Below are 13,556 nucleotides of genomic sequence, written 5' to 3' on the forward strand. Positions count from 1 at the left end.
GGCGGATCCTCATGTTCTCAATGCCTCTCAGGTCTCCTGTCCTGTCCTAGTCGCGAATTGCCTCCCAGCTATTGCACTATGCAGTATCGTGCCATTCGTCTTTCATGATTACCTGCATGCGTCTCACTACGAACCTTAGTCCATCGGCGCTGCATCGCCCTTTCGCAGGTGGTATCAGTCCGCGACAGCGTGGTGGAAGCGTTCCAGCATGCCGAGGACCACAAGCAGTGCTACCTGCCCTACCGCGACATGGTGCTGTTCCACAACACGCTGGACATTCCCGGCCTCGCGCCGATGTTCAAGGCCAAGGGCGACGTGCTGCCAACCGAGGACAGCACCACGGACGGTGCGTTATTATGCTTAACAGCCCCATTTGAAGGGCTTCGACGCCTGGACTAATGTGCAGGTGTTCCCAGGTGTTCCTGGGTCTACTCAACATTGCTCCCTAATACCGTGGACGATGCCATGGGTGTCCGTGCAGCAATAGCCAGTTTCGGACTCCGATGTTTTCAACACCGCATCTGCGTGCAAGCCTGGCTTGTCCAGTCCTAGGCATGGGCGTGGAACCGCTAGCACCAACAGATTGAGAAGCCGCATTCCACTTCAAAGCCCAACTCAACCCACAGCGGCCAAGCATTCCGAACCTATCACACGCCTGCAAGACATTCGCGTCGCATGCCGCAGGCAATAGCCGCCCTCGCCGACCCGTACGGCAACGGCAGGCGCCTTGCCCGCGGGAATCGCGTGCTGATTAGTGCACCAGAGCCTTCAGGGCTTTTGCTACCTAATACACGGCAGTGTCCATTCCAGGCATATAAAACAGGATGCCATCATGTCAGCTTTCCCGTGCATAGATTCCTGTTGTACGGTTTATGTTCAATGTCGTTATGCCCCCTGGCAATAACCTGCCTTGCCTGGGGTGTTGGCGGTTTGGTAACTTGCAACATGGATGTTTGTATCGTAACCTGCAGCCAACCAGCAACAACAACCACAGCAGCAGGCCGACGGTACGCAGGAGGCTGTCGACGGCGAGGCGTCGTCCTCGCCATCGCCACAGCAGCAGCGCGTCACGCTGGCGACCTTCCGGCAGCTGATGGACCTGCTGGCGGAGCAGAAGGCGCAGATGGAGGCGCTTCTGCCGCACCGCGATGTGTCCATCGTGCGTATTGCAGTGGGACACTTCAAGGATGCGGTCATCCCCAGCCCCACGCGCTGCCTGGAGGAGATGCACGCAATGCTCCCGGCACTGGCGGCGGATCTGTTCCACGACTTCATGAGCACGGTGCAGAACGCGCTCAGCAGGTTGCAGGTCAGGCGGGGGCCTTGCTCGAGGGAGGGTGGTACGACGGCGTGCACGGTTTCCGCGCGTGTGTGTATGTGCGTGCATGCGTCGCATGTATGATGGATTGTAGAGGTCATCTGGTCAGATGGCCTGGCCCCGGATCGTTCAATGCACACGACCACCAGCTGATACTCACAGGAGAGGGACGGCCCTCTGGCGGCACGGTGCGAGTCTGCAAGGATACGTATACCAGTATACGGATGCCCGGAACCTCACAACAAGAGATCACGCAGTGCACACTCTCCCAGCGAACGCTCCCTTTCCGGTTTTCAGTAACGTTGCAGAAGCTGCTCATATCCCAGGCTGTGGTTCAGCGCAGCCATCCGCAATCATCCGCCTCATAAACACCTGTTTGTGTCAATTAAAGAATGATGCATGTTCCAAGTTTTTCAAATTTACTGACGTCTGAATCCACTGTCCTGATCCCCCGCCAACTGTACAGGCCCCCAGCAGCGCTGTGGAGGAATATGTGGAAAAGCTGCAGTTCCTTGGGGAGGTCCGGGAGTCGGAGAAGCGGCTCGACTTTGCGTGCAACGAGATCCATGACCTGTATGGCCTCATTGACGAGTACAACATCCCGGTGTCGCCCATGGACCGCGCCGCATATGCCACCATGGACAGCACCTACAACACGCTCAAGACGACGATGGAGGAGGTGGAGGGCGCGCGGGACGACCACGTGTCCAAGTACAGCGCCAACCTGGAGCAGGGTAAGCAACCTTGGGCGTTTCCCACGTCGACGAAGCAGCATGCCTCCCACGGGAGTGTCGGCAGTCTAAATGGGTGAACGGAACATTTAGCCATCTGCTCGTAGGAACGGAAAAGCGCCGAGGCGAGGTAGCTCGCTCAGCCCTGCATTCGTTTTGGCTTTCGCGTCCTTATGGCCTCCTGGAACTGCTCAAAGGTCTCCACACGTCTCCACACGTCTGCCGCCTGGTGCAGCTAAACTTCAGGCTATGCGCTCTGACGCGGCGGTATCCCATGGATTCCTAATTACAGCCCAATTATTGCTGTCACCTTCATCATCCTTACACCGTGGTGCTGCCATTCTGCCGCAGGCATCGAGGCCATCAGCAAGGAGGTCACAGAGATCCGCAACGAGGCGCAGCACGAGATGGTACTCAGCGAGGAAAGCGAGCACGACAAGGTGGTGGCGTATCTGAACCAGCTCAAGGAAGCAGTGGACAGGCTCATGGTGAGGGCAGGCGCAGCGGGGAAAGGCCATGGCGAGGGTGGTTAGCCGCAACTATGCTGGGTCCTAGCAAGGTAACCGTCCGGTTGTTCGTGGCAGCCCTATTTGCTGCGTGGAGCGTGGAGATCTGGAGAATGTGGGTACTATTGGTTGGACTTCGGGAGAGCGCGGTTGTTGGCGTCATCATTTCGCCTTGTGTTCAGTCTTGCGCACTGATACCTGTGACCCCTGTCCACTCCTGCGCTCACAGGCCGAGTCGGCGCGTATCAACAAGTACCAGCGGCTGTTCAAGGTACGAATCGCCCGTCGGCCTGCTAGAAAGGATGTTATAGGACTTGTGCCCTGCGTGCTACCGTGCTGCTGGTTCAGGTTCGGTCTCTGTGCCCCCTTTCCGGCTGTGCTTTAGCAGCTTGCTGGGGGGCCTGCCCTTCCTCTGCCGAACACCGACCACTTGGTTTTCTAACGTTGTCTAACGCCCTGGACTTCGCCTTGGCCCTTGTTGCAGGTTCCGGAGGCAAAGTCAGAGGACCTCACGGACACCGCCGACGAGGTCAACCTCAAGCTCAACCTTTGGCTGGGCCGCTCCGAGTGGGAGTCCATCACCGACATCTGGTGCGCTACGCATTTCGAGTCGCTGGACATGCAGGTGCTCGAGGAGACCACCAACAAGTTCCACAAGATGGTGAGGGTTGCCCTCAGGGCTTTCAGATCGGCCCTTACGAGCTTTGCAGCCTGGCTGTGCTTACGATGCAAGAGCGTACGCAATCGAGTCCCCCCTACCTGCTCTGCGCTGTAACTAATGTTGCAGGTGTACAAGATGGAGCGTGGGCTGCCACCCAACAAGCTGGTGCCCAAGTTCCGCGCCGCCGTGGACGACTTCCGGAACTTGCTGCCCGTCGTCTCCGCACTGCGCAACCGCGCCCTCAAGGAGCGCCATTGGAACAAGATCTTCGAAACCATCGGACAGCAGATTGTGCGCGACAACAGCTTCACGCTACAGGTGGGATGGACGGTACTGGTTTGCCCTAGCCATAGCAGCAGGACGGTAGAGGAGTAAGCTCCGCCGGCCCGCTCTCCCGGGGTCCATTTGGCTAACCAAAGGCATGTCCGGCCGATTGGTATATGGTTAATAGCCTCATCTCAACGCGGCAACTTATGATGGCGCTTGCGGCGCTTTGGAGTGGCATCGTCTGCCGTCTCGCACCGCTGCGCCTCCTTTTAGCTGTCCCGATTGGGCAATGGCGGCCCCGTGCACGTCGTGCTGATGTTGTCCGTGTTGCTTCATCTGGTTTGCAGGTTCTGCTCGATGCAAAGGTGCAGGTATGGAAGGACTCCATCTCCACCATCTCCACGGAGGCCACGCAGGAGATGGCCTTGGAGGAGCTGCTGGCAAAGGTGCGAGTTAGAAAGGATGGAGGGTAGCGATGGGGCGGGTTTCCAATGGCCAGTTGGTCATCCAGCGTCAACCTTCTGAGTGGCTTGCCTGCCTCATGGAGGCAGGAATTATCCAAGAGAGTGGTGAAAGGTATCGAATCCATGCTGAGAGGGGCCGCATGGTTGGATGCCGTTTAAGGTGTCGATATCTCCTTGGCCTTCTCATATTTTTGCTCGTTACAGCTGGAGCAAAAATGGGAGCCACCATGGGAGCGAAAATGGGAGCAAAATGGGATTCGTCCTTATCAGTGTCTAACGTGCTTAGTTACCATGTAGCAGGCACCCTTCGCCGCCACCACTACCACATAACGTATCCTTGCGAATGATAGGAACATATTGAATCAGCTTTCGGGCTTCCACCCTGCTCCATCTCCACCCACAGGTGCAAAACAAGTGGGTGGATTTGGAGTTCAACGTGGTGCCGTACAAGGAAAGCAAGGATGTGTTCATTCTGGGCGGCATCGAGGACATCCAGGTCCGTGCGCGTGAGGGAGGCCGTCAAGGCGGCTCGGCGGCGCGGGGAGCGAGGGATTGGCATATAGCAAGGGGGCGCCTCTTTGTCGGTCGGGGTTGGGGTTCCAAGTCGTAGGTTTTCCACAAGCGCACGCACTGAAATTGTGATTAGGCTTACGGCTTAGTCGTTTTCGGATCTTGACTTAATCTTGACTTAACCTTACTTCACTTCCCTGTCCTCCTTTCCCGACGTAGATTGCCTTGGAAGACAGTATGGTGACCATGTCCACCATCCTGGCCAGCCGCTTCGTGACCGGCATTCGGCCGGAGGTGGAGAAGGTGGAACGCCAGCTGACGCTCTTTGCAGACACGCTGGACGAGTGGATCTCGGTGCAGAAGGCGTGGATGTACCTCGAGCCCATTTTCTCCGCTATCGACATCCAGCGCCAGCTACCAGTGGAGGCAAAGGCGTTTTTCGCGGTGGACAAGCAGCTGCGGGAGATCATGCGGCGGACCAAGGACAGGCCAAATGCGCTCATGGCGGGCACGCACCCCGGTTAGTTTGTTTGTGGCACGTTTGCGGTATCGTCTGTAAAATCATTTTTCGTCTATAGAGTGTGCCCTTGTGTAACAAATTGAGGCCGTCCCTAGCTAAGATACCAGGGCCCGAGCTATCAACGATATAAACTTTGCAGACGGCGTGCAGTGTGGAAATTTCGTGGCTCTTGCTAGTTGCGCACCGAACAAGCAGCGCGTGTTCTTGGTGAAGCAGTTTTACCACGAAGTGAGAGGTGGTGACAGTAAACTCCCGGGCGGTGACTGCACCCCTGCAACATTCCTGCTCTTCACATCTTGCTCATGCTCACTCGGCCGCCCTGCCTGCCCCCGGTACCTCCACTTTTTGCTTCCTCGCGGTGCAGGCGTGCTGGAGACGTTCCAGAAGGCCAACGAGACGCTGGAGAAAATTCAAAAGAACCTGGAGGACTACCTGGAGACCAAGCGCATGGCTTTCCCGCGCTTCTACTTCCTGTCCAACGACGAGCTGCTGGAGATCCTGGCGCAGACCAAGAACGTGCAGGTGAGTCCTGGTGGGATAGGGATTTAAGAGCAAAGGACCGGGTATCTTTCACCAGTAGGCGTTCCGGAGACCAGACGACGACATAGCAGAGCAATCACGTCCGTGGGCGTCTGGCCAAAGCTACGGCAGTCACCTTCTCCCTTTTTGCGGGGTCATCAGCTGTTTTGTTTTGCGTGCTGTTTCTTTCCCTCCGTCCGCAGGCTGTGCAGCCGCACATGGGCAAGTGCTTCGACGGCATCCGTCGGCTGGACTTTGGCGACGACCCCAAATCTATCGACATCCATGCCATGATCTCAGGCGAGGGCGAGCGCGTCAGCCTGGGAAAGAACACAAAGGCGCGTGGCAATGTGGAGAAGTGGCTGGGCGACGTGGAGAGCGCCATGATTGGTGAGTCGCGTCTCTGGGTGCCTGGCGGTAAAGGTTGCGGCACGAATGAAGATGGCGCCGTGAGAGGGGGTCGGTCCAGGCCTAGCGTGTGTACCTGTGTTGCACTCATGCATGCTGCCTTGGGTAGCTGGTACGGTAGGCTTCATCTTGGTCTGCTCTTGGCATGTTTTGCGCACATCCATAGCCTTTACCCGGTGTAACATCCCACCACATTTTCCCCAATTAATCATGCAGCCAACCTGAAGAAGCTGGCCAAGGCCGGTTGGGTGGCTTACCCGGAAGAGGCGCGTTCCGCATGGGTGCTCAAGCAGCCGGCGCAGCTTGTCATTGCTATCAGCCAGGTGTTTTGGTGCCATGGTGTGGAGGAGGCGCTGCGCAGCGTGGACCCCGTCGGCGCGATGGGGGATTACAGAGCGGTAAGGGGGACGATTAATGTCAGCCCCGGGGTGCGTAGCCAGATCAGTTGTGCAGGACTATTGCATCTAAGCGATCCTGGGCTGTTGGGGGAGGTCGTGGATTTGAATCTGTATAGCACGGTGTGGGAGAACATTCCTCCTCTTTGTTCGCTCTCCATGGCCTCTTTTTCCTTGCATATCACTCCTGGCAACTCCCACCTTCACTTCCCTGAGCCATTCGCGTTTGGGTCTTTTGCCGGGGTCGCAGTTCCCTTCCCTCTCACTTCACGGACCACTAAACATGACATCGTTTATTGTCCCCCAATCCCTCCGCCAGGTCAACGTGCGGCAGCTGGCCGACCTGACCAAGCTGGTACGCGGCGAGCTGTCATCACTGCACCGTCGCATCATTGCCGCGCTCATCACCATCGACGTTCACGCGCGCGACATCGTGGACGCGCTACATTCAGGCCGTGTGACAGACATCAACAGCTTCCAGTGGCAAATGCAGCTGCGATACTATTTTGAGAACGAAGACATAATTGTGCGCCAGGTCAATGCGCGCTTCGTGTACGCATACGAGTACCTGGGCGCGCAGCCGCGCCTGGTGGTGACGCCCATGACGGATCGCTGCTACCTGACGCTCACAGGCGCACTGCACCTCAAGCTGGGCGGCGCGCCTGCGGGACCCGCAGGTAGGAATGCGACAGGACAGGACGGACGGGGCAGCTGACCTGGTCCGACCAGGCATGAGCATTTGGGACTCCAGTGCCTCAGGGACAGGGCGATATCCGTGGTATGCCTTAAGGTAGCTCAAAATTGCGCAAAATGCAGAAAAAGAGGCCCCCAACAGTGTCTCGTGCGTAGGCGAGGACATCGCACACCAAGACATTCTTCCATCTTGTCATGTGCGTCTTATCCAAACGACTTGGGATCGTTACACCGCTGCACTCTGCCCAAGCTGTCTCTCTGCTCAACTGACACATTTCCGCCTTGGCTCAGGCACGGGCAAGACGGAGACTACTAAGGATTTGGGCAAGGCGTTGGGCGTCAATTGCGTGGTGTTCAACTGCGGAGACAACCTCGACTACAAGTAAGCAGCTTCCAGGGCCGCGGCGACGGGTCTGTGCGGAGGGAGGCAGAGGAAATGATAAATGCTTGACGGCGGTGGCAAATGTGCAGACCGGTGCAAAGGGCTATGCGCTAAGCCCGAAACGGAAGGGACCACGGTTTAGGGTTTGGGTCGAAGCTAAGGTTGCCGCAGACGAGGTGTCCTTGCAGCTGCTTGCACCCTAAGCGGACCAGGAATGGAGCTATGCTGTCCGACCATTATGGTCCGTTTCCATCGCATGTATTTTTTTGCGCCTCACCTCACCTCACCTCTACTCACGGTATTTTCCCGTCCAGGGGCGTCCAGCTTCTTCTAACTTCTCCCTCCGTTATTCCCCTGCCAGGTTCATGGGCAAGTTCTTCAGTGGCCTGGCGCAATGTGGCGCGTGGGCGTGCTTCGACGAGTTCAACCGCATCGACATCGAAGTGCTATCCGTGGTGGCGCAGCAGGTGGGCCAGGGTAATAAGCTGGGAGAAGGAGGCGCACAACCGCGCCCGGTCTGACGCCCTCGACGCCAGCGCCATGGTCGTATCTGCGTGCGCTTTCCTGTGCTACGGCAATGAGATCTCTCCGCGCTTCCGCTGCAGCAGAGACTGTCTCTGTTGCTCCCAAACGTGAATACAGTCAGCTCGCTGCCTGCTGCGTTGATGATATCCATCGCCACTTCTGCCATGTGCGAAATGTGCTGGTAGCTGTCGTGCTTTAGCTGCTGTCGAGTAAATAACTTTCGCGTCACCCAGGCCTACATTGACTTTCCGGCCACGCCGCCCTCCTTGACCCCGGCGCCCTGCCGTGCAGCTGCTGACGATCCAAAACGCACTCAAGGCCAGCATGAGCACCTTTAACTTCGAGGGCCGCGTCATCAAGCTGGTGCCCACCTGCGGCGTCTTCATCACCATGAACCCCGGTTACGCAGGCCGCACCGAGCTGCCTGACAACCTCAAGGTGGGCTGTGCTCTCTGTCGTTTGCGATCCTCCTACCTCTTTCGTTTCCTTCCCTGTAGCGCACACTGTAGAGCACACACATGCACACACATGCGCGTATTCTAACTCAGCATCACCACGCCGCCATGTGCGCTGTGCACCGCCCAGCTGCAGAACTTCTAGCCGCGTCACATCCAACGTGCGCGCCGGGCGGAGCCAGCCTCAAGAGCTGTCCCTCTTGGTTTTATCCGTTGAAACTTGGCACACCTGACACGCCCTCAAGCTTACATTTGCGCAAGTGCGCAATTTCACTGATTTCCCTTTCACGGCCGCAATCGCGCTCTCCCTTCTGGTCTCATTCCCTTCCGCAAGCCGCTTTTGGCTGGCTTCAGCTGTTGCTGCAAACGCTGGCCACCACTTTCCCTCTCACTCGCTTGGTGGCTGCTGTGTGCGCAGGCGCTTTTCCGGCCCATGGCGATGATGATCCCGGACTATGCGCTGGTGGCTGAGGTGATGTTGTTCAGCGAGGGCTTCGAGGACTCTAAGACCCTCTCCCGCAAGATGGTTAAGCTGTACAAGCTGTCCTCTGAGCAGCTCAGCCAGCAGGACCACTATGATTTTGGTGAGTGTTACACCAGCAAGGGAAATGATTAAAGAGATTAGGAAACTGGAAGCGGTAGAAGGGAAGGGTTGGGGCTCCAGTCGGGGCCTATATGCGCTGGTCCTGTCCTTCAACCGTCATCACCCCTCACCCTAACACCTACCTTCTCCTACCTTCCCTACCTTGAGGCGCTGAGTCTTAGTCGATTATTGCTTTACCTTGCCTACATTCCCCCACCTTTCCCCACCATATCCCATCGCGACCCACAGGCATGCGTGCTGTGAAGTCGGTGCTGGTGATGGCGGGCAGCCTCAAGCGCGCCAATCCTGACTTGTCTGAGGACGTCGTGCTCATCCGTGCGATGCGTGACTCAAACCTCCCCAAGTTCCTGGTGGATGATGTGGAGCTGTTCCAGAATATTATCTCTGACTTGTTCCCGGGCCTCACAGTGCCAGACCAGGTACGTCAGCGCAGTGCATGGGTGCCCATGGTTGGGTGGGTAAGTTGGGGAGATGTTTGTACTCAGCATGCGGGAAAGATGGGTTGTGTGAATGAGGGGTTGGCCGTGCCATGCAGGGGTCCAGGGCCACGCCGTTCCACTCAGTCTCGGACCCATAAAACGATGCTGCCGCTCATCGTGCTTGCCGCCCCCACACGTCCCCACTTGGCCACCTGTCCATGCTTACCGCTGCACACAGGACTTCGGCGAGCTGGAGCAGAGCATTCGTGCCGTGCTGTCGTCGCGTGGCCTGCAACAGCCCCAGTCGTTTGTGACCAAGGTCATCCAGCTGTACGACACCATGAACGTGCGCTTCGGCGTCATGCTGGTGGGACCCACTGGTGGTGGAAAGACAGAGTGCTACCGCACCTTGCAGGGCGCCACCACGCGTCTGCGCACCGAGCTCAAGCATCCGTCGGATAAGTACCAGGTGCGGCTTACAGACGCCCGCTGCATAGTGGGGACCGGCGGTGACTGCACGGTGATGGTATGACGCTGGAGGCTTGGACGTGGCATTGGGGCAAGGGGTTACAGCAGGATACATTGCGCCGAGAAGGGGGTTGAGCGTGGCACTGGCGCACCATGGACCTCGTCTCTTTCGGCATCCTCTTATTTCTCCTCATCTGCCGCGCCCCTTCCCGCACCCTTGCGTTCTTGCCGTGCTCGACGCCCGCTCCCTAACCCCCTCCTTTCGGTCATCTTTCCCGGCAGGTGACGCACACGTATACGTTCAACCCTAAGTGCATCAAGATGGGCGAGCTGTACGGCGAGTACAACCTGTTGACCAACGAATGGTCTGACGGATTGGGCTCCACGCTCATCCGCTCTGCCGTTAACGATACCACGCCTGACCGCAAGTGGGTCGTGTTCGATGGCCCCGTGGACGCCATTTGGATCGAGAACATGAACACGGTCCTAGACGACAACTGCACGCTGTGCCTCCCCAACGGCGAGCGCATCAAGCTCAATCCCGTCACCATGCGGATGCTGTTCGAGGTGCAGGACCTGGCAGTGGCGTCGCCTGCTACCGTATCCCGCTGCGGCATGGTGTACATAGCGCTGGAAGAGCTTGGCTGGCGTCCCGCCGTCCAGACGTGGGCGCGACAGAAGCTGCCAGCGGCCATACCGCAGGTGCGCTGCGTGGCCGCATCTGCGCCTGCGGCGGCCATGCTTTGGCCCGCCTTGTACCGTGCTTGTGCTTTTAGGGACCCCATGATGAAAGGTCAGCCATAGCTTGCGCGATACCCGACGTGCACGTTTATGTGATCCCCCGCAGCGGGTCACGCTTGGCGGTCCTGCATTAATAGCCTCCCCGTCCGTGCTGCGTCTATGGCCGCCTGATGGCGCCGCCTGCCTGTGGCCTGCAGATAAAGCCCGAGTATGCGGAGGCCATCTACACCATGTTCGACCAGTATGTGGATGCGGGGCTAGCGTTCGTGCGCAAGCAGGGCAAGGAGTACATCGCCAGTGTGGATAACAACCTGACCACCTCGCTGGCGATGCTGCTGCAGGCAAGGCACTCGCGCGGGATGCGGGCACGGCCAGGGCGGACACTGCTAGGGCTTTAGCTTAACAGAGCAGCAAACGGGAGGGGGGCCCGGGCGTGTTGAATGCAAGCGGGTTTGGCGCTATGTGGGTCAGGATTGCCGTGCTGCTAACAGTTGCTAATTGTTGTTTTAAATAGAAAAACAGTTTTGGAACACATTATTGGCTAAGTTGTTAACGTAAAACTGCGGTGGTTGATGCTTATGCTTCGTAGTTGTTTAGGGACCCACACTGTGTGTGTGTACGGATCAACCAACGATTTATCTGAGCGCCTGCCCGTGAATGCCTGCCCATCCAACGTCTGCTCCTCTCGGCCTGCGTGCAGAGCCTGGTTTCGCCATCGCGTGGCTTCCAATGGGGCGCCAAGCCCGAGGAGATCACCATGGCGCTCAGCAAGCTGTTTGGCTTTTGCTATGTCTGGGCGCTGGGTGGTAACCTGATGCACACCGTCAAGGAGGAGTTCGACGAGTGAGTTCTGGGTCCGTGCACCTTGCGAAACGCGTGGTCGAGCGCAGGTCTGCATGGAAGCAGCGTCACCCGCGCGCGGGTCTTTAGGTCATGCTTGTCTAAGCGTATGCCATGGGTTATAGATGGGCGCGACATGTTATTAAGGGCGGGCCGAAGAACCCGTCCATGTGCATATGCGGAACGGGTGCGACTGGGTACCTCGCCGTGCGGGAGCACGGGGCTGATCGGAATGGCCAGGTGTGAATGGTCATGACGATCCGAAGATCTGTTTACGCATGCGAATATCGCCCGCATTGACTGGCCCCGTCCCCGCTGCCCTATCATGGTCCCATCCCACAACCCGCAGGTTCGTGCGTGAGCATCTGCAAATGGTGTGCGCCTTTCCCGGCTCGGCCACTGTGTTCGATTTCTACTTGGACTGCAACAAGGTAAGGTGCTGGCGCCGGCATCTGGAAGGCTAAAGCTGAGATCTCTCCCCGCCAATGTATCTGGGATTTCAGCACGCGCGCAGTGCGATTTACCAGGCATCATCCTGTGTGCCGTGCGTCCCTCCCACCTTTGCCCACCTATTCCTCCCTGCGTGCCGGTATCACGTGAATGCGGCTTGCCGTCATCTCAAGAGCTATGCCCTTCGGCTGACCTGCGACTTTCCGGCCTGGCACGCTGGCAGCACATTCCATCCCTTCCAATAAATCTCTTACATCCATGCTACTTCTCTGCACTTTCCTAACCTCTTCTTGCCGGACATCTCTCCCATGCCGCACGCGCTTTTTTCCCCGCAACCCCCAGCGCTTCCCGCCCGAGTTCAAGAATTGGACGGACATTGTGCCCAGCTTCACGTACAAGCGCGAGCTGCCGTACTTCCAAATGATGGTGCCCACCGTGGACACGGTGCGCTTCTCCTACCTGCTGGACGCCTGCCTGGACGTTCAACGGTCTGTGCTGTTCACAGGTAAATCCACTGGGGGTAGAAATAATAAACAGACCAGACCTGGAGAGTCAAAAAAGGAAGAAGCATTGGACCAAGGCCAAGATGCGGGGCGATGCCAATCTTACGCTAATCTGTGCTTGTTCCTTGCACATTCGACCTGTAAAGTTATTCCTAAAACCCATTCCGTTATCCCCACGCACTGTACGCGCAATACCACAATCCTCCCTATTTCCTCATCCGACTCACCTGTTATCCCGGGTGCTCTCGCTGCTGCTGTTCGGACTCGCCTGTTTCGTAACCTTTCGTCCACCAGGTGTCACGGGTGTGGGCAAGAGCGTCATCACAGTTGCGGCCCTGGAGGACATCCGCGAGCGCAAGAATGTAGTGCCGTTCACGATCAACTTCTCTGCGCAAACACAGGCGATTGACACGCAGGTAGACTGTAGGGAGTTCCCGGCTTGCCTTCCACGTTACCATGTTTTCATACTCAATTTGGCGCATGTATGCCTGACTGCCTGCCGGCTTTATTTCTGTTCGTCCGCCGGCTGTCCGGCATGTTCTAATTTTGCTCGTGGCCTGAGGTTGTCCCCACTTGTGGTCTCCTGCTCCCCGCCGGCGGTGCGTATTCCAGCTACTGATTGAGAGCAAGTTAGAGAAAAAGCGCAAAACGCGGTACGGCGCACCCGTTAACAAGCGGATCGTCTTCTTCGTGGATGATGTCAACATGCCTGCGCGGGAGAAATACGGCGCGCAGCCGCCCATTGAGCTCCTGCGGCAGTTCCAGGACTTCAAGTAAGGGCTCAACAGACAAATGTGGTTTTTGCCTTGTACTTGCGATGTCTGCCATGCTTCCCGGCTCCACGCATCTCGCGTCCTGGCTGTCCTCTTCCCTACCTCCCCGTGCAATATACCTTACGCCGTCAATGCCGCTCACATTGTTTCTGTGTCGTTTAGGGGCTTTTACGACCGCAAGAAGCTGTTCTGGAAAGACGTGGAGGACACAACGCTGTGCGCTGCGTGTGCGCCACCGGGCGGTGGCCGACAGGAGATTACACCGCGCTTCGTGCGGCATTTCACTATGTTGTGCGTGCCGCCTCCCTCGGACGCTGCTACCAAGACCATCCTATCGGCCATTTTCAACGGCTTCCTGTCGGATTTCCCACGCGATATGGCCAGCGTGGCTGTGCCTATTGTCA

At 57.6% G+C, this 13,556-nt stretch overlaps 1 protein-coding gene across 1 annotated transcript in view; it reads left to right on the forward strand.

Moving 5' to 3' along the window:
* The window catches only part of VOLCADRAFT_78597 (dynein heavy chain 7), a gene marked incomplete at its 5' end in the record, with an annotated part of 30,264 nt that overhangs the window by 2,206 nt on the left and 14,502 nt on the right, over positions 1-13,556 (forward strand). The window contains 27 exons of the mRNA XM_002945565.1: positions 169-252; positions 1,019-1,309; positions 1,785-2,052; positions 2,401-2,537; positions 2,785-2,826; positions 3,040-3,216; positions 3,343-3,534; positions 3,831-3,929; positions 4,677-4,977; positions 5,342-5,499; positions 5,700-5,886; positions 6,121-6,302; positions 6,619-6,976; positions 7,284-7,374; positions 7,736-7,841; positions 8,191-8,337; positions 8,773-8,938; positions 9,187-9,377; positions 9,616-9,846; positions 10,128-10,547; positions 10,805-10,883; positions 11,231-11,429; positions 11,776-11,857; positions 12,219-12,381; positions 12,674-12,795; positions 12,992-13,152; positions 13,315-13,552. Coding sequence (XP_002945611.1) covers positions 169-252; positions 1,019-1,309; positions 1,785-2,052; positions 2,401-2,537; positions 2,785-2,826; positions 3,040-3,216; positions 3,343-3,534; positions 3,831-3,929; positions 4,677-4,977; positions 5,342-5,499; positions 5,700-5,886; positions 6,121-6,302; positions 6,619-6,976; positions 7,284-7,374; positions 7,736-7,841; positions 8,191-8,337; positions 8,773-8,938; positions 9,187-9,377; positions 9,616-9,846; positions 10,128-10,547; positions 10,805-10,883; positions 11,231-11,429; positions 11,776-11,857; positions 12,219-12,381; positions 12,674-12,795; positions 12,992-13,152; positions 13,315-13,552 — 4,872 coding nt within the window. The remainder of the gene's footprint in view (positions 1-168; positions 253-1,018; positions 1,310-1,784; positions 2,053-2,400; positions 2,538-2,784; positions 2,827-3,039; positions 3,217-3,342; positions 3,535-3,830; positions 3,930-4,676; positions 4,978-5,341; positions 5,500-5,699; positions 5,887-6,120; positions 6,303-6,618; positions 6,977-7,283; positions 7,375-7,735; positions 7,842-8,190; positions 8,338-8,772; positions 8,939-9,186; positions 9,378-9,615; positions 9,847-10,127; positions 10,548-10,804; positions 10,884-11,230; positions 11,430-11,775; positions 11,858-12,218; positions 12,382-12,673; positions 12,796-12,991; positions 13,153-13,314; positions 13,553-13,556) is intronic.

The sequence above is a fragment of the Volvox carteri genome (assembly GCF_000143455.1).
Source record: "Volvox carteri f. nagariensis unplaced genomic scaffold VOLCAscaffold_1, whole genome shotgun sequence".
NCBI lineage: Eukaryota > Viridiplantae > Chlorophyta > Chlorophyceae > Chlamydomonadales > Volvocaceae > Volvox > Volvox carteri.